Consider the following 20077-nt stretch of genomic DNA (forward strand, 5'->3'; position numbering starts at 1 on the left):
GTGGAGATTAAATTTTTTATCCATCTTGGATCATTTTCAGAGTGATGTATAAAATGGCAGAAAAAGAATGGACTAGGGGGGCTGGGGCTTCGTGCGGTCACCGTCGGGGGCCGGTGACCGGCTCCGGGGGACACGCGGATGTGGATTATTTTTATTGTGTTATTGAAGGAGAAAATGGTATATAAATAGAGGGAGGGGGGTACGAGGCGTGGGCATTACTCTCGGATTTGAATTTCTTCGATCGGACGTGGTGAGTTGTCCGGGAATGGAGGGAAGAGGCAGGACGATGCTCTGCTGCAACAGCGACTCGTCGTCGTCGATCGGTCGCCGGATTGGCGAGGAGAGATCGAATCAAGGTTTGTCTGTGGGGGAAGCAGATTTGGCGATGGCAGGATCGAGATTGGGGGACGGAATTGGCGGTGGCGGAATGTTGCAGATAATTCCCAGGTTGATTACCGGCGCGGTCTCCGGAGCGCTCACTGGTGTATTTGCCTTCGGTGAGTGATAATTGGGGGAATTATTTGTGGTTTTGGATTTCTTATTGTGATGTTCTTCTATGGGAGGAAGTTTATTTTTTATGATCCTTTGGTTATGGTGAAAACCTGTGAATTTATCGATTGCCTCCGGTTGTTCGCGTGCTCTTGTTACTGATGTCGATTGGATGATTAAATTGAGGTACTGGGGGGTATATCCACTTTAAATCATGGTTGATCGCAAGAAGACGAGCTGAATTCCACGGTGGCGATTTCATGGAATCAGAAACGCCGAGGCTCTCATGTCTCAAATTTCATATTCGTTATAGAAAAAAGTTTAGGCTATGAGAATCTGAGAGGACTGGGAGCATTAGGGAGATAATCCGCTGTCTGGAGATTTTCTTGGATTATCGTCTGTTTTTAACCGGGTAGATTTTTTTTTTTTTGAAATTTTTTTTAGCCGGGTAGATAATGCTAATTTAGCGGGGAACCCATCTCAGAAAGCTTAAATTTGAAGTTTTTCTGGTAATTTTTTTTCTCACTTGATTTGCTAATCCTCTGTTTCTAGAGCAAGATCAACGGTCTGTTTCTGCTTCAAGCTAAAACCTGGATGATACTGAACTTGTTTAGACCTGGGATGGATTACACTTATTTGTTTTTAATTTTTTTCTTTTTTGTTGGAGTGGACTTATTTACGTGGGTTTTTTCTCTCTCTTCTTATGCAGCTGGTGCGGTCTCTGGAGCAGTCTCTGGTGCATTGGCCGGCCGAGCTACTGAGAGTGGCTTTCTACGGGGAGCTGGCCTTGGGGCTGTTGCAGGAGCTGTTCTCTCTGTTGAAGTTTTAAAAGCTTCTGGATCTTACTGGTCTACTGATCTAATGGGATTGCGGAGCCCTTCCTCTATGGTGAGCCAAAAATCTAAGTAAAGAATACTCTATTAATAATTTACTGTGATACCTATATTTGATTATGTTTTGGGTGTAGGTCATAGCCTTAATTTACTGCTCATGTCCGTATTCAGGATATGTTCAGTTCTTTTTATTTTACGAGTTACCAAAATGGTGGTCTGAAGTTAAACACCCAGATCAGGGCTAGGCTTCAATGATGTCGAACATGGCTCACTATGACAGTGATGAATATGAATTCACTATCGCCCACGAACCCAAGTTTGGCGTCTAAGGTGGAGATGATGATTGGATGATGATGATGATGATGACGATGATGTTTTGACGTGGTCATCGACATCCGATTTCCAAAACTTGTCATCTTCCTCCATCCATCGGTCGATGGCAATTTTGACATATCCATCGGAGCCATCCATGTATGACGATGATCATGAAGAATTTGTCTTCCCTAGTTTGGTTTCTGCAATGGAGGTGGAAAAGTGGGTGTTGACGCTTCTTCATCGTCATTGTTGACCGGTTTCCAAAACTAATAGCTGCCCTCTTCATCAAGCTGCTGGCAAAATGTCATCATTGGTCTAATCATTCCATGGATGACAATTATGATGATGATAAATTTAGGGATGACGATGACCTTATGTAAGAGTGACATTGACGGTGGCGAATTTCTCGTCGTCCTCTTGATTACAACTGAGGTTTCCATCATCTGATTTTCAAGAAAAAAAAATTAGGAAATTTTTTTGGCCAATTTAATGGATTGAGACGCACAATCTTTCTTTCTCAGGCGGATTTCATCGTGGAACTCATTCATGGCCGGCTTGTGCGGGACCAATTTTCTCCTGCGATGTTCACTTCTTACCGTTGGCAGGTCAGCCCAGCTCTCCAGATTAGATGAACGGCTCTCGCTAAATAACAGAAAAACCCATCTATTAATTTCTTTCGTGTGACATTCCTTCTTCATTAATTATTGCAATCTTCTCCCCAGATTAGCATAAATGACGTGAGACACGACGAAAATTATGATATTTTCGGGCAAATCTCTCCAAGGGGTCTCTCCACCGCATCTCTGAAGAAACTTCCCTTCCACGTCATCCAGCCAGCCCCCACCGGCCTTGGCGGGAACTCTGTCTGCACCATCTGCCTTCAGGTGACTTTCTCACTCTTCTCAGAATTAATTAACGCTTAACTACTTTTTCCTCAAAAAAAAAAGAATTAACAAAATTCTCTTAAATGCCGATCCGGTCTCTTCAATTTCTGTTTTAAAGAGGCCTTTACAGCAGGAGCCGCTTTCTTTACCGGCCTCCCCCTATTCACTCCTTTTTTTTTCCAGTGAGAATTAAGTGGCATTTAATGGAAATAAAAGAAAAACATTTATTGTTGAGAAATCTCTCAACGGCTGAGCCGCTTTTGCTCTCAGGAAATACAAGTGGGGGACACAGTGAGGAGCCTCCCCAACTGCTCTCACACTTTCCACTTGGACTGCGTAGACAAATGGCTCATCAAGCAGCCCTCCTGCCCGGTCTGTCGGCAAACTCTCCAGCAACAGAGCACCTGATTTAATACAACTTTTTTTTCTTTTTCTTTTTGAACTTTTTTTTTGTTTTTTTTTCTTTTTCTGGTGGCCCGAGAGATTCACCCCGCAAAACCACCTGAAAATGTCATCTTTCCGGTTGTGGTGTATATACCGTGATGTATATAGCTTGGCAAGCTCAACGGACTTGTGCAATTACCGGGCCCAGCCTTCGTTGTCTGTTGTACTTGTCTGCAAGAGTATGGTCGCTTGGAAGGAGAGAGATTGAGAGAGAGAGGGAGGAGAAAGAGAGGAGACAAAGGAGAGAAAAGAGAGTGGGAGGAGAAGAGAGAGAGAAGAGAAGAGAGTGGGAGGAGAAGAGAGAGAGAGACAGGAGAGTAAGGAGAGAACGGGAGAAGAGAGAGAGAGTAAGAGAGAGAGCGATGACAATAAGGAGAGAGTAGGCTTCGGGGATTCGGACAGATCGTTCAAATGTTCGATCTGATCGGGCATTCGAACGATCGAATCTGAACACCGATCTGCCCCGTTCAAATCCGATCCGAACCCGATCTGAGCATCTGTTCGGATCGGATTGTTCGAACAAGGTGGATGTTCGGATCGAATGTTCGAATAAGATCCGATTCGAACACGTTGTTCCAATCGGATCGGATCGAAATTTCGAATCTGGCCGTGCCAGCGGCGGCCAGCGCCGGCCAGCTGCGCTCAGCGCCGGCCAGCGTCCGCCCAACACCGGCCAGCATCCGCCCAGCTCTGGCCAGCGACCATCTAGCCGCCGCCAGCGCCGGGCAGCGGCTGCCAATGCGCCGCCCAGCGGCCGCCTGCGCCGGCAAGCGCCGGGCAGAGAGTGTCGCTGACGACGATGGCCATTTGTTCGGAATTGTTCGAACTTGTTCGAAAAAGGTCGAACAAATGGCAATCGAACACGAACAACGCAATTTGTTCGTTCGAAACTTTCGATCGAACACGAACAAAGGGTTTGTTCGATCGAAAGATTCGAAAAAATTGCTTGTGTTCGTTCGAATCTGTTAATCAAGATTCGAACGGTCCGATCCGATCCCCAATGCCTAGGAGAAAGAGGCAGAAGAGAGAAGAAAGTAAGGAAGGAGCGGGAGAGGAGAGTAAGAGAGAGAGAAGAAAGTAAGGAGAGAGAGTAAGAGAGAGAGCGATGACAATAAGGAGAGAGAGGCAGAAGAGAGAGAAGAAAGTAAGGAAGGAGAGAGAGAGGAGAGTAAGAGAGAGAGAGAAGAAAGTAAGGAGAGAGAGAGAGGAGAGTAAGAAAGTGAGAAGAAAGTAAGGAGAGAGAGGGAGAAGAGAGAGAGAGAGGAATGTAAGGAGAGAGATATGAGAGTAAGGAGAGAGAGGGAGAAGAGAAAGAGGAAAGTAAGAAGAGAGAGGGAGAAGAGAGAGAGAGAGAGAGAGGAAAGTAAGGAGAGAGATATGAGAGCAAGGAGAGAGAGGGAGAAGAGAAAGAGGAAAGTAAGAAGAGAGAGGGAGAAGAGAGAGAGAGAGAGAGAGGAAAGTAAGGAGAGAGATATGAGAGCAAGGAGAGAGAGGGAGAAGAGAAAGAGGAAAGTAAGGAGAGAGAGGGAGAAGAGAGAGAGAGAGAGAGGAAAGTAAGGAGAGAGAGGAAGAAGAGAGAAAGAGAGAGAGAGAGAGGAAAGTAAGGAGAGAGATATGAGAGTAAGGAGAGAGAGGGAGAAGAGAAAGAGGAATGTAAGGAGAGAGAGGGAGAAGAGAAAGAGGAATGTAAGGAGAGAGAGAGGAGAGTGATAAGCCTGAAAATGTACTTAAAATATGTCATTGTTTGGGCTTTTAGACTTATGCAATACAATTTATAATTTGCCTTAATCACTAAATATGAATATAGAGCAAGTAAGGGGTCGAGCCACAGGGAGGCTACAAACGAGAATTTTTATCCAATTTCAATGAATTAATTCAAACATGATTTAATTTTGCAATTAATAAATCTTAATTATCCTTAATAATATTCTTTAATTAATCAAAATTAAGTAAAACTTAATTTTGATTTTTGATATTTCGGTCAGAAAATTCATGATATGAATATTTTAATTTTAATCTCAGATTAATTCAGATTATTAATTTCCCAATTACTAAAAAAATTAAAAACAATTTTTTTATGAATTAAAGTTGGGAATTAAATGATCAAGAAAGGGATTTTTAATTTGGACTTCAAGATAGATGAATTTTCGATTCAAATTTTATTTTTAGGTTTTTTATGTATTAAATTAAATTCCTAAACAATAAAAATCGAAATCTAGAGAGAGAAACTAAACAAATTAACCTAGAGAGAGAAAGTAGAGAAATTAGGGAAAGATGAAATCCGACCCTAAATTAAAAATCTAATGAAGCAGAAATGTTTTAAATTGATGTAGAATTAAGGATCAAAAATCAGATCTTGAATCGGAATCAAAACGAAGTGCTAATTTCATTCAAAATAAACTTCTAGGGCATGTACATTTCGCCCATGCCTTGGCGTTCTAGAATCGTTCAAGAAGATGATTGAAATACAAATCAGAGACTTAAAAAATTCAGTTCAGAAGTAAGATCTGTCGACTTCAAGAATCCCTCCTGTGTCCTTCCTGGCCAATTGCTTGGGGGAGAGCATCCAAAAGTGATTTTCGCCCTTTTTCAGACCTCCATTTAAAGATCCAACCGTCTGGATTGTAGAGGGGGAAAAGAAAAACCTACCCTCAAAATTTCAGCCCAATCCGACATCTAGATCTCAAGATATCAAGGTTTTAGTGAGGATAAATCTGAACCATTGGATCGTTTTATTTTCTAAAAAATGATTTTTCCTATTTGGTTGAGCTTATTTCTCGTTTTCCGCCTTATGGGATCACGTGTCGGCCTTCTTTGTCCGCGTCGGCCGCCCACAATGATTGGAGAACAATCATTGTCCACGTCACCCTGAAATAATAAAAAAACCACAAAGTCTCTCTCTCTCTCTTTTATATATTTGAAATCATAAGCCGCTTATTTTGACTATTCTTCTCTCTCTCTTCTCTCTTTTATATATTTTAAATCGTAAGCCGCTTATTTTGACTATTCTTCTCTCTCTCTTCTCTCTTTTATATATATTAAATCGTAAGCCGCTTATTTTGACTATTCTTCTCACTCTCTTCTCTCTTTTATATATTTTAAATCGTAAGCCGCTTATTTTGACTATTCTTCTCACTCTCTTCTCTCTTTTATATTTATATAATAATTATCCACTCATTCGCCCGAATTTCGGGCGAATGACGTGGATGCCCCTTAATATATAGATAAATATATTAAAATGCTAAATAAATTAAATATATGTCATTTAAATATGTAAAAAATCATTCCTTGGCTATATAACGGTCAAAAAATTATAAAAAAATATGGAAAAATTCCAGAAAAATCATGAGAACACTACCTTAAGCCCAGTATTTAAAGCCCTGTAAAAAATATTTCTTCACTAAAATGAGGTTAAATTCCTTGTAAAAAATGATAAAAAATAAGAAATAATAGTAAAATGAGAGTGTAACTGATTTATCTTTATTTTAATATGATAACATGCAAATATAGTCATTAAAATACATAAATATAATGTAAAAATCATTAATTAATCATGTTAATTTGCAAGTTATCAGAGAGAGAGAGAAGAGAAAGAGGAAAGTAAGGAGAGAGAGGGAGAAGAGAGAGAGAGAGAGAGAGAGAGAGAGAGAGAGAGAGAGAGGAAAGTAAGGAGAGATATATGAGAGTAAGGAGAGAGAGGGAGAAGAGAAAGAGGAATGTAAGGAGAGAGAGGGAGAAGAGAAAGAGGAATGTAAGGAGAGAGAGGGAGAAGAGAAAGAGGAATGTAAGGAGAGAGAGAGAGAGAAGAGAAAGAGGAAAGTAAGGAGAGAGAGAGAGAAGAGAAAGAGGAAAGTAAGGAGAGAGAGAGGGAGAAGAGAAAGAGGAAAGTAAGGAGAGAGAGAGAGAAGAGAGAGGAAAGTAAGGAGAGAGAGGGGGAAGAGAAAGAGGAAAGTAAGGAGAGAGAGGGAGAAGAGAAAGAGGAAAGTAAGGAGAAAGAGAGAGAGAAGAGAAAGAGGAAAGTAAGGAGAGAGAGGGGGAAGAGAAAGAGAGAGAAAGAGAGAGAGAGAGAGGAAAGTAAGGAGAGAGAGGTAGAAGAGAGAGGGGGAAGAGTAAGTAGATAGAGGTAGAAAGAGGGGGGGAAGAGTAAGGAGAGAGGTAGAAGAGAGGGGAGGAAGACTAAGGAGAGAGGTAGAAGAGAGGAGGGGAAGAGTAAGGAGAGAGAGGTAGAAGAAAGGGGGAAGAGCAAGGAGAGAGGTGGAAGAACGGGGGAAGAGTAAGGAGAGAGAAGGGAGTAAGGGGAGAGAGGTAGAAGAGAGAGGAGAGTAAGGGGAGAGAGGTAGAAGAGAGAGGAGAGTAAGGAGTAGGGATCGGGGATTCGGACAGATCATTTGAATGTTTGATCAGATTGGGCATTCAAACAATCAAATCTGAACACCGATCTGTCCGGTTCAGATCCGATCCGAACCCGATCTGCGCATTGGGTTTGGATCGGATTGGTCGAACAAGATGGCTGTTCGGATCAAATGTTCAAATTTGATCCAATCCGAACACATTGTTCTAATCGGATCGAATTGAATGTTCGAACCCAAATTCGGTGTTCAGTTCAGCTCCTGCAATACTGGGTTAGCCTGCGGCTGCGAGCGGCAGCTAGAGAGAAATTTTCTGGCCGCAGCTGGCGGTCGCTGACGTCTGTTGGCACCCGCTGCCGGCTGTCGGCTGCCCTCAATTTGTTCGAACTTGTTCGAATAGTTCAAACAAATGGCCGATCGAACACAAACGAACCAAAGTGTTCGTTCAAAACTTTCGATCGAACATGAACTGATGGCACGATGCAGCCCAAGCCCCTGCGCACACCGGATTCAAATATCCCAGGTAATGGGCTCATTATCTTCGTTTCCTTCGTTGTTTCGTTCGGCCTTTCATCCGTGTCTTCGTTCCTTTCTGTCGTCTTTATCTCTCGTTTTCCTCCTCTTTTATCTCGCCTTACTTGTTGTAGTGAGGGGAAATCTAACCTATAAGGATATCCCCTCCACCACCACTGAAGGGGTAGGACTAATTCCCTCTTCCCCCCCTTCTCTTCTTCCTTTCTTTTTTCTTTCCCTTTTCTCTTCCTTTTTCTTCGTTTTCTTTTTATTTTTAGTTTGCGCTTGTTGTGCTAAGGCCCATCCAACTTCCCCCTATAAAAGGGACAGGATTGGCACCCTAAAACACTACCCTCATTTTTTTTGGCTAAGTATTTTCTTCCAATGAAAGTTTGTTCAAAACAATGGGTCGCCGCTCACGATCGAGGAAGGAGAAGAAGAGGAAGAAGGAGGAAGGGAGAAGGAAGAAGGGAGGAGAGGAAGGGAGAAAGGGAAAGGAAGAGAGGGGCAGGGAGGGGCGCCGCCGCGGATTAGCGCCTCCCGCTGCACCTGCCTTTTCGCGGCGCCTGCCGCCGTAGTCGGTGCGCGTGATCGCCGCCGACACGCCCGCCGCCCACCACCGCGTGAACCCTCCGCGCTCCAACTCCGACAACACGGTGCTCAGCCACCGCCGAAGCCCCGCACTCACTCCTCCGCGCGCATGAATGTCGCCGCTCATGGCCTCGGTGCACCTCGCCTCACCGGGCGCTGCGCGGCCCCGGCTTCGTGTTAGGCCGCCCTCCGGCATGCCCGTCTTGGGCGTGTTGCACTGCACCAGACGTTGCCGCCTTGCATCGGCGTCGCGCTGCGCCGACTAGTTGCATGCCCGACTGGACGAGCCTCAGCCTCACCAGTCACCAGCCCCGCACCTGCGCCCGCCGCTCATTGCCGCTGTCCCCTTGCACTCCTCCCGCGCCCGTGAGTCACCGGGCAATCGACCGATGCCTTGGCCGCTGCCAACCCCGACGCCTCCGCCGTCTCCGCGCCCAGCACCCGCCCGCCCGTGCGTGGCACCCAGCGCTTGCTGCGCCCGCCTCACCATTGGCCTGCCTGCATGCTCATGCTTACCCCGAGACTGCCGGCGTTCAGCGGCCGTCACCGCCGCATTCGTCATTCCAGCCACCGTCCGCGTTCGTGCCTGACGTCGTCGCCGTCACTGCGTGCTCGATCGCGTCACAGTCCACCCACTGAGCTCCTGCTCAGCTGTGCACCTGCCACCCGTCACCCACACTATTGTGCCAAGACGAACGACGGTTTTCAGATACTAACCAGGTACGCCCACTCTACCACCGTCTCGTATTTCCTTCAATGCATAATCGTATTGCCTCCACCACGCTCGGGTTAGACGTAGGTAAGTGGGACAGGATGAGTGAAAACACGCGAAGTCTTGAGTGTCTTGCCTGTTTGGTACAAGTCAGGCTTGCCCGTGCCGTGTGAGCAACACCCGGCGGGGAATACCCCGTTTGGTGCCGTAGCGTCCTCGACCCCCGCGGACGAGGCTTAGGAGGTCTAACCACCCACCACCGGGCGACTCTATCAGTTTCCCCGGAGTCAGACTTCATTGTTTGTTGGCACTACACGTACCTTAATTAGACGCACTTTGCATTTCATCATTGTCCCTACTATAAGGGTTCAATGTCGCATTTCATCATTTCATCATTTCACCGGGCCACCCACCCCACCCCCCCCCCCTCCCCCCCCGCCGTCGTCCAATACCGTCACCTTTTGACACTAAATCATCACGCTTGGTGATGGCCGGACGACATCCTTATGGCGTCCGGCATCATGAAGAAAGGGTCTGTTCGATCGAAAGGTTCGAACAGATCAGTTCGAATTGACATTTGCTCATTCCAATCTTTTGATCAAGATTCGAACGATCCAATCCGGTCCCCAATGCCTAGTAAGGAGAGAGAGGTAGAAGAGAGAGGAGAGTAAGGAGAGAGATGTAGAAGAGAGAGGTAAAAGAGATAGACAGAAGGGAGAGAGGAGAGTAAGGAGAGGAGAGATAGAAGAGAGAGGAGAGTAAGGAGAGAGAGACAGAAGAGATAGGAGAGTAAGGAGAGAGAGAGGTTGAAGAGAGAGGAGAGTAAGGAGAGAGAGAGGTTGAAGAGAGAGGAGAGTAAGGAGAGAGATAGAAGGGAGAGAGGAGAGTAAGGAGAGAGAGAGAGAGGGAGAGAGGGAAGTAAGGAGAGAGAGAGAGAGAGGGAGAGAGGGGAGGGAGGAGAGACAGGGAGAAGAGAGAGAGAGGAGAGTAAGGAGAGAGAGAGGTTGAAGAGAGAGGAGAGTAAGGAGAGAGATAGAAGGGAGAGAGGAGAGTAAGGAGAGAGAGAGATAGAGGGAGAGAGGGAAGTAAGGAGAGAGAGAGATAGAGGGAGAGAGGGGAGTAAGGAGAGACAGGGAGAAGAGAGAGAGAGGAGAGTAAGGAGAGAGAGGGAGAAGAGAGAGAGAGGAGAGTAAGGAGAGAGAGGGAGAAGAGAGAGAGGAGAGTAAGGAGAGTAAGGAGAGAGGGGTGGAAGAGAGAGAGAGAGAGGAAAGGAGAGAGAGAGAGAAAGGAGAGAAAGGGAGAAAGGAGAAGAGAGAGACAAGAGTAGTGTGAGAAAGGGAGAAGAGAGGGAGAGAGAGATAGAGAGACAGAGAGAGAGAAGAGGAAAGTGAGATAGGGAGAAGAGAGAGACGAGAGTAGTGTGAGAAATGGAGAAGAGAGAGACATATAGAGAGAGAGAAGAGTAAAGAGATCAGATGTAGTAAGAAGTTTACGGAGATGATTGAGAGGTCAAGAAGGAATCATCCACCCTCGGTATAAGAGGAGATTGACTTAAGGAAGACGATGCAGAAAAATCCTTGGCCATGGCAGTGAGGATATTGGAGAAGGCGTTCTCCAATGATCCCCTTTACGCATAAATACTTATCGAATGACGGATTAGGGTTTGACAATAAACAGTACCCTAAGTCTTTCGAGAGTCTCGCGCGGATGATGGATTATACATATACGGTAAACGATGATGATAAAGGTTCCATGAGAAATTTTGAGACTTCTCGGTATCTTTTGGAGCACGAGGTGTAGCTTGGCACCTCACAGGTTAGAAACTTAACCTATCGATTGGGTTAAATCAATACTTATTTAATTAACTTATATGTTGAAATAGTTAATTAATAAGGTTGGTCAATAAATGTTATTTGGCCACTAAAGTCATTAACTAGAATGATACATGGGCCTAGAGGGTCACACGCACATGGTCATAAAGGCATTGGTGGATATATTTTACTTTGTAGGGTTTTTGAGAAAAGCTTAAGTGAAATACAAAGAGGGAAAGGGGTCTCATTTTAGCACCCATGCAAGCCTGATTTGAGAGCCCCTCACTTTCTTCATTCTCTACATCAGCCAAGGAGAGTTGAAGAGGAAGAGGTGGAGATCCAAGCGCCGAGTGATCGCGTTGATACTTCTAGAGGCGGTGATGCCGGAGATCGTCGCGAATGTAGTCCGGTCAGTACCACGATGAGGCTCGGATACCTAGGTGTAGTCAGACATTGTCAACGACATTGTCTGACGGATAAGTTTCCAACGGGGAATGTAACTACGGGATATTGTGTGACCTAGGTGGACATACGAGCAGACCCTAAATCATGGGGATTCACCTAGCTCTGGGCTCCGGGGTGGCGACCGATGATGGTGACGTTGACCTCCTGACCCTCATCGGAGCGACGACGGCGACTACATCGTCGAACAAAATATTTCCGTTGGCGCTCGCACGTAATGGATGGGTTTGACCCGTACCTAGGAAGACACTCAAGTCGTAGTTCTCGATGTTTTCTCTCACCTATTCTAACCCAAGCGCAGTGGAGTTTAGCCAAAAATATACTAGAAGCCGTAATATGAATGACAAGCAAGGAGAACGGTGTACCTCGTTGGCGGTGGAATTCATCCTCGACATCTTCGATGGTGCACGGTTGGAGCGTACAAGTAGGTGGGGACGTGCCGGAGATGGCATAGTGTACCCCGACAGGCCGTGGAGGCACCACGCCAGAGCGGACGTCGGAGGATGAAGCCAAAGAGGAGAGTTAGTGAGGAGGCGACACGGGCGAGCGTCAGGCTCACAAGGGCGACAATAGGGGAAAGCCGGCACGATCAGGGTGAGCCAAACAACGCTCGTCAATGTAGGGCTCTGAACCTGTGAAGAAGTGTCAATAATCAAGCACGGGCGTAGAGGCAATGACAACAACTGCACTAGCGATCGGATGCGGCGCCTCGTGCGGTTCGACACAGCAGAGGGCTCGCGTACAGGGCTGGCGATGCTCGAGCAATGGCAAATGGGCTCGCGGCCAATATCATGGTGTGCACATCAGTTTGTCAACACACAACGCGGAAGGGGAAGCACACATGAAAGGTTAACTCGGAGACCCAACTGAGTCCCGTTGGGATCTGGCACCAGCGTAGGGATGACTCGACAAGTCTGTAGCACTCACGCATGGTCATTCGGCGCCATTACAATGATAAACGTTGTGGGGGGGGGTGACAAAAAGGTCAACACACGTGCGCGAGGGGGAATGCATGCTTGAGAGACCCAGGGTTGCACCGGATCTGCGGACCTGGAACGCCTGCACTGTAGTTAGCTGGGGAGGGGGGGGGGGCTGATGGAAACCCGTGGGCTCGGCCGTCAAGTGTAGGGTTGACTCACCGGGACCGCAGCACTCCCGCCAGGTTGTCGGCGCTGATGCGACAAAGCTCGTCGTGAGGATCGGTCGGCTGATAGAGAGTCGGAAGATCATACCCAAGCCACACGGTGCACGCGTGGATGTGCACACCCATAGGGCAGTCGGCACGATCGCGTACGTGGGCTCACGGGAGAACACCGTAGCAGCCAACGATCGCGATGGTCAGCATGCAACACAAAGTGTCCACTAGATTCTTCGAGCACTATGGGAACTAGTCAAACGTGGCGGCCGACTTGGTGTAGTGGCACTAGGGCGGCCATGGATCGTTTTGGGGCCTCCATATCCTCCCTCCCTCTTGCTTTCTCTCCTCTCCTCCTCTCTTGGGAGACATAGATCGAGAAGCATAAATTCCACAATGCAAACTTTCCATGTCTGCCGACCTAGGCGCCCATCTCTCTCTTATATGGGGGGTCAAGATGGGCCTTTAGGTTGGTCCATAAGGAGGAAGGAGTCAATTAAAGGGGCCATATACATGGGGCCCCTTTTTACAACAATACAAAGGGACAAAGACGAAAGAAAACATAAAGATAGGGATACATGACACATGATGAGCACACAAATACACAGACACACGAACGAACACACCAATGAGGACACAAAATGAACATGCGAACGTGATAAACATCGAACTGACGAGCACAACTAACAAAATAAAACATTGAACTCATGGACGTGCTCTCACCCGGGATATTTGAACCCCAGATGTCTTCATCTTTGCCTTGGAGTGCCGAGCGGGTTGGACGCGGACCGGCGGGGCAGACGATGACGACGCTGGCGGCTTTGATGATGTTGATGGTGTTGGCGACTCCGATGACGTCTCTAGGGGAGCGGGCTGGCGCGCTTCATTAGGCCAGACGCATGAATGGCTTCAGAATGGTCTCAAAGTGAGCAAGTCAAGGGTGGAATAAGTTTCCCAAAAAGGTACGTTCGATGTTTCATTTTAAAGGTTGATTGTGAATCAATTGACACGCTTCTGCATCCATGGAAACATGTTTTCCATGGATAAACCAAGGCACTGAACCCAACAATTTATCCATTGGATTTTTCTATCATAGTGATATCTTAATGAAATATTTTAATACTCGGAAAATATTTAGTACCAAAACATTATTTACTATATTCTGAAAAAATTATTTTTTCAAAATTGATAAAAGATAATTGACCTGTATCAATACTCTAGAATTAACTGTTAACCGACAATAACTCCACTTTGGCTTTATAAATCAGGGGAGTAAATATCACAATATTGGCATACCTTTATTGGTCCATTCATTTAGGCTATTCAGTTCCCCTTCTTTTCTACTAAAACTAGTTATTTGTCCATGAAAGCTGTGGAAACTCTCCAATCCCCAGATTTCTTAACTCAAGTGTTGTGACTCCCTTCTCATATTGAGATGGTGGTGCATGACAGAATCAGATGGATGAAAATTTCTTGGGCTAATCCACCAAGATCCGTAATGACAAGGAGGTAAAATGTCATGCTCACAATAAACATCCCAAACTTCCTTATAAGAAAATTATGAAATGTAAATAAATGGGGTTCAATTTAATCAGATCACTTATTACTGTTAATATACGTTATTTACCCAAATGTTGCCAACATAATTTTAATTTATAAATTACTGATATGCTAGAATTTTTAGACAATATCATTGCAATACTCATAAAGCATACTGAATTCCACAATGAAGTTCACATTTTTCCTTGGAGAAATGAGGTGTTATTTTACTTGACGTTTTTGAATATCTGAAGTATTGACATTCAATTCCTAAGCATTGCACATGTTTAGTTAATGTCCACGAGCCACTAGCCTGGTTTTGTTAATCTTATTAGGTTTGAGAGGAATATTATTATCCCAACCGAGACTTTTTGATAAATTGTTTAAGTCAAAGGAATTGATTTTTTTAAATATTAGTGGACAGTAAATGAAGAAAACGACCGTACAGTGTGCCCTGTACTTGGCTTTTGTCGTGTTCTTTCCTTCTCTCTCTGCACACCTAGAGAAAGAATGAGACAACGACCACAGATAGAAGTGATACAGAGAGAAATTGCGGTTCTAGAGAGAAGACGAAAGAGACAAATTGCAGGGCAGGGAGGGGGAATAGAATGAGAGAGAATTAGAGAAATCGCAGAGATACACATGGAGTGGCAGGTGAAGAGAGAGAAGAAGCAGGTTTAGAGTGAGAGAGAAGCAACAGGTTCAGAGAGAGAAAAGTAGCAGGTTAAGAGAGACAGAAGCAACATATTCAGAGAGAGAAAAGTAGCAAGTTAAGAGAGAGAAGCAGCAGGTTTAGAGAGAGAAAGAAGTAGCTGGCGAAGAGAGAGAGAAGTAGTAGGTTTAGAGAGAGTGAGAAGTAACTGGCAAAGAGAGAGAGAAGCAGTTGGTTTGGAGAGAGAGAAGTAGCTGGCAATAGGCATCGGGGATCAGATCAACAGCTGGTTCGGATCGGATCGGATCGTTCAAATCTTGATCAACAGATTCGAACGAACAAAAACCGATTCGAATGATTTGTATGAATCTTTCGATCGAACAGACCCTTTGTTCGTGTTCGATTGAAAGTTTCGAACGAACAATTTAGTTTGTTCGTGTTCGATTGCCATTTGTTCCACCTTGTTCGAACAAGTTCGAACAAATGGCCAGCGATGCCAACGACCGCCAGCGACTCTCTCTGGCGGCCGCTGGCACCGCTGGTGGTCGCTGGCCGGCGCTGGCCACCGCTGGCAGACGCTGGGCAGCCGCAAGTCGGCGCTGGCGATCGCTGGCCGGAGCTGGCGGCCGCTTGCCAGCGCTAACCAGCGCGGGCCGGTGCAGGCGGCCGCTTGCCGGTGCTGGCCAGCGCTGTCGGCCGCTTGCCGGCGCTGACCAGCGCAGGCCGGTGCAGGCGGCCGCTTGCCTGCGCTGGCGGCGGCTGGCCAGTGCTAGCGGCCGCTGGCGGCGGCTGGATGGTCGCTGGGTGGTGCTGGGCGGTCGCTTGTTGGCACTGGCGGCCACTTGTCGGCGCTGGAGGCCGCTGGTCGGCGCTAGCGGCCACTGGCGGCGGCTGGATGGTAGCTAGGTGGTGATGGGCGGCCGCTGGCCGGCGCTGGTGGCCCCTGGATGGTCGTTGGCTGGTGTTGGGCAGCCCCTGGCCGGCGCTGGGCGCCGCTGGTGCCGCCGGATTCGAACATTTGATTCTATCCGAACAGATGCTCAGATCGGGTTCAGATTGGATTTGAACGGGGCAGATCGGTGTTCGGATTCGATCGTTTGAATGCCCGATCCGATCGAACATTCGAACGATCTGTCCGAATCCCCGAAGCCTAGCGAAGAGAGAAAGAAGCAGCAGGTTTAGAGAGAGAGAAGTAGCTGGCGAAGAGAGAAAGAAGTAACAGGTTTAGAGAGTAAAAAAAAACAGGTTTAGAGAGTGAGAGAAGTAGCTGACGAAGAGAGAAAGAAACAGCAGGTTTAGAAAGAGAAAAGCAGCAGGTTTAGAGAGAGAGAGAGAAGTAGCTGACGAAGAGAGAAAGAAACAGCAGGTTTAGAAAGAGAGAAGCAGCAGGTTTAGGTTGAGAGAGAAGCAACAGGTTTAGGGAGAGAGAAGCAACAGGTTTAGAGATAGAGATGTAGCTGCAAAGAGAGAGAGAGAAGCAACAGGTTTAGAGATAGAGATGTAGCTGCAAAGAGAGAGAGAGAAGCAGCAGGTTTAGAGAGAGAGAAGTAGCTGGCAAAGAGAGAAAGAAGCAGCAGTTTTAGAGAGAGAGAGAAGTAGCCGGTGAAGAGAGAGAAGTGGCAGGTTTAGAGAAATAAAAGTAGCTGGCGAAGAGAGAGAGAAGCATCAGGTTGGGAGAGAGAGGTAGCCGGGGAAGAGAGAGAAGCAGCAGGTTGAGAGAGAGAGAGAAGTAGCATGCAAAGAGAGAGAGAGACCAGGTTTAGAGAGAGAGAGGGAGAAAGGAAGAAAGGCGAGAAATTGCAGGGGTAGAGAGAGGCGAGAGAGAGAAATCGCGGGGTCAGAGGAAGAAAAATAGAGTGCAACAGCCGAGGAACACAGAGAGAGAAGGACAGGAAAATCTCAGAGAGAGAGAAAGGAAAGAGATAAAACAGAGAGAGAGCAAGGAGGGACATGGATGAGAGAGAGAGAGAGAGAGAGGAAAGAGAGACATAGAAGAGAGGGAGAGGAATGAGAGACATAGAAGAGAAATAGAGGAAGAAGAGAGAGAGAGAAAGGAAAGAGATAAAACAGAGAGAGAGCGAGGGACATGGAAGAGAGAGGGAGAGAGGAAAGAGAGACATAGAAGAGAGGGGGAGGAATGAGAGACATAGAAGAGAGATAAAGGAAGAAGAGAGAGAGAGAGAGAAAGGAGCGACATAGAAGAGAGAGATAGGAAAGAGAGATAGAAGAGAGAGAGGAAGGAGAGACATAGAAGAGGGAGATAGGAAAGAGAGACATAGAAGAGAGATAGAAGAGAGCGAGGGAGGAGAGACATAGAAGAGAAATAGAAGAGAGAGAGGGAGGAGAGACATAGAAGAGAGAGAGGAAGGAGAGACATAGAAGAGAGATAGAATAGAGAGAGGGAGGAGAGACATAGAAGAGAAATAGAAGAGAGAGAGGGAGGAGAGACATAGAAGAGAGAGAGGAAGAAGAGATAGAGAGAGAGAGGAAGGATAGACATGAAGAGAAAGGAGATAGATAGAAGAGAGTGAATGGAAAGACATAGTAGAGAGATGGAAAAGAGAGCAAGTAGAGAGGAAGACGTTGAAGAGAGAGAGAGAAAGGAGAGAGATAGAAAAGAGAGCAAGGAGAGAGAAAGACGTTGAAGAGAGAGAGAGAGAGGAGAGAGATAGAAGCGAGAGCAAGGAGAGAGATAAGAGGGAGAGAGAGCAAGGAGGGACATAGAAGAGAGAGAGAGAAAAGAGATACATAGAAGAGAGAGTGGAGAGGAAGGAAAGAGAGAGAGTGGAGAGGAAGGACAGACAGAGAGAGAGGGGAAAGGAAGGAGAGATAGAGGGAAACGAAGGAGAGGGGGGAAGAAGAGAGAGAGGGGAAATGAAGGAGAGAGATAGAGGGGAAAGGAAGGAGAGGGGGGAAGGAGAGAGATAGAGGGGAAAGGAAGGAGAGGGGGGAAGGAGAGAGAGAGGGGAAATGAAGGAGAGAGATAGAGGGAAAAGGAAGGAAAGATAGAGGAAGGAGAGAGAGGTGGTAAAGGAAGTAAAAAGAGAGGAAGGAGAGAGAGGGGAAAGGAAGGAAAGAGAAAGGAAGGAGAGAGAGAGAGGAAATGAAGGAAAGAGAGAGAGGAAGGAAGGAGACATAGAGAGAGAGGAAGGAGACAGGGAGAGGAAGGACGGAGATAGAGAGAGAGGAAGGGGAAGAGACAGGAAGGAGAGAGAGAGACAGGAAGGAGACAGAGAGAGAGAGGAGGAAGGAGAGAGAGAGAGGACTAAGGAGACAGAGAGAGGACTAAGGAGACAGAGAGAGGACTAAGGAGACAGAGAGAGGAAGGAGAGAGAGGAGGAAGGAAACAGAGAGGAAGAAGAGAGAGAGAGATAGAGGGAGAAGTGGGAGTAATGAGAGAGAGAGAGGAAGGAGAAAGAAAAAAGAGAGAGGAAGGAGAGAGAGAGATAGAGGGAGAGAGGAGGAAGGAAAGAGAGAGAGGAAGGAGAGAGAGATTGAGGGAGAAGTGAGAGTAATGAGAGAGAGAGAGAAGAAAGGAAGGGGAGAGAAAGAGAGAGAGAGAGAGAGGAAGGAGAGAGAGGAATAAGAGCAAGAGGAAGAGGGAGATAAAGAGAGAGAGAGAGGAATGAGAGCGAGAGGAAGAGGGAGAGAGATATAGGGAGAAGTGAGAGGAATGAGAGAGAGAGGAAGAGGGAGAGAGAGGAAGGAGAGAGAATGAGATAGAGAGAGGAAGAGGGAGAGAGAAGAAAGGAGATAAATAGAGGGACAAGAGAGAGGAATGAGAGAGAGAGAGGAAGAGGGAGAGAGAATAAAGGAGAGAAATAGAGGGATAAGAGAGAGGAATGAGAGAGAGAGAGGAAGATGGAGAAGAGAGAGTTATGGGGGACCATCCTGCTTCGAAGGCCCCGCTGAACCACTTCATGGAGCGAGGGCTCATGTGTGAGACCCATCCTTCGGAATACCCGGCCACGTCAACGGCCACAAAGTTTTGACATTATCTTTCCATATATTTTCTTTGTTTAGTAGGCTTTGTATGTCGGCTGCGTACGTATCTATTTTTTGTTTATTCGCAAGTGTTTTGACCGTTGTACGGACCTACACATTTGCGCATGTGTTGGCACATGTGTGGGTGTGTTCGTGTGCCTCTCTTTCCTATTGGAGGGACCTAATCACTTTTACTTGGGCCTTCTCCCCCTTTGTTTCTGGGGGGGAGGCCCATATTTGTCCCTATAATAGGTGGGCGCCCACATATACGAAGAGGAGAGGAAAGATTGAAGAAAATGTGATTTTTACTGATTTTTTTCTGATTTTTTAAGTTTTTGTCATGTTTACGAAAATGTCATTGTGAAAATAGAGAGAGAAAAAGAAACCCTAGAGCTTGCCAAAAACCATCGCTGCCATCGCCCGAAACCACCGACGCCGCCGTTTTCATCGTCACTCTTGAGGCTGCCTAGCAACACCACCGGCCGCCCAGCGCCACTGGCGACTGCCCACCACCGCTAGCGGCCGCCCAGGTCCGTCTGCGGCCGCCCAGGCAGCCTGGGGCCGCCCCAGGCCGCCCGCGGCCGCCCTAGGCCCGTCCCCGGCCGCCCTAGGCTGCGCGTGGCCGCCCAGGTCAACCACAGCCACCTCGCGGCCGCTCGGAGCTGCTCGCTGCCACCCAGGGCTGCCCTAGGCTGCCAACAGCCACCACAACAGCCTCTAGCGGACCCCATTATAGTTGCCCGTGGCTGGCGCAACAGCACGCAGCCGTTTTAGTCGCCTGCGACCGCCAGCCGCCTACTGCCACCGCCGTCGTATCCTGCCATCGCCGCCACGGCCGCCATCTGTCTGCCACAACCGTCGTGCCCTGCCATTGCCGCTACGACCACCAGCCGTCTGCCGCCGTGTCCTGCCGCCGTGTCCTACCGCCGCCGCCATGCCCTGCCCTCGCCGCCGCGCCCAACTGTCGCCACGCCCGTCATTACATGTGAAGCTACATTTTGCCACCGTGCTTGTGGCTACAGCTATCACTGCGCCTCGCCACTGCGCCCATCGCTGCGGTGCCTTGCCTTCACGCCAGCCACTGTGCTTAGCTGCCTACTTGCACCACTGCGCCACCTTGTGCCGCTGCACCTCCTTGTGTCATCGTGCCTACTTGCGCTGCCGCACTTACTTGCACCGCCACACCTATTTGTGCCGCTGCGCCTACTTGCACCACCGCCTCTAACTGCGCCACCGCCCCTACCTGCGCCGTCATCGTGCGTACCAATTGCTCGTCTTCCACGGTTGCCAAGTCAGATACCTCCCGAGCCTACCGTTCCTGGTACGCTCTTGGATTCCCTTTCGGCGTTATATTATTTCTTTTA

At 47.4% G+C, this 20077-nt stretch overlaps 1 protein-coding gene across 1 annotated transcript; it reads left to right on the forward strand.

Annotated features, from left to right (window-relative positions):
* The first annotated feature begins 202 nt into the window (after positions 1–202).
* Positions 203–3124, forward strand: LOC144701722 (RING/U-box superfamily protein). The gene is made up of 5 exons (XM_078573465.1): positions 203–497; positions 1199–1377; positions 2159–2242; positions 2360–2521; positions 2792–3124. The coding sequence occupies exons 1-5, from the start codon at positions 266–268 to the stop codon at positions 2927–2929; spliced, it is 795 nt and encodes a 264-aa protein (XP_078429591.1). The 5' UTR covers positions 203–265; the 3' UTR covers positions 2930–3124.
* Positions 3125–20077: the final 16953 nt, after the last annotated feature.

The sequence above is a fragment of the Wolffia australiana genome, chromosome 4, assembly GCF_029677425.1.
Source record: "Wolffia australiana isolate 7733 chromosome 4, ASM2967742v1".
NCBI lineage: Eukaryota > Viridiplantae > Streptophyta > Magnoliopsida > Alismatales > Araceae > Wolffia > Wolffia australiana.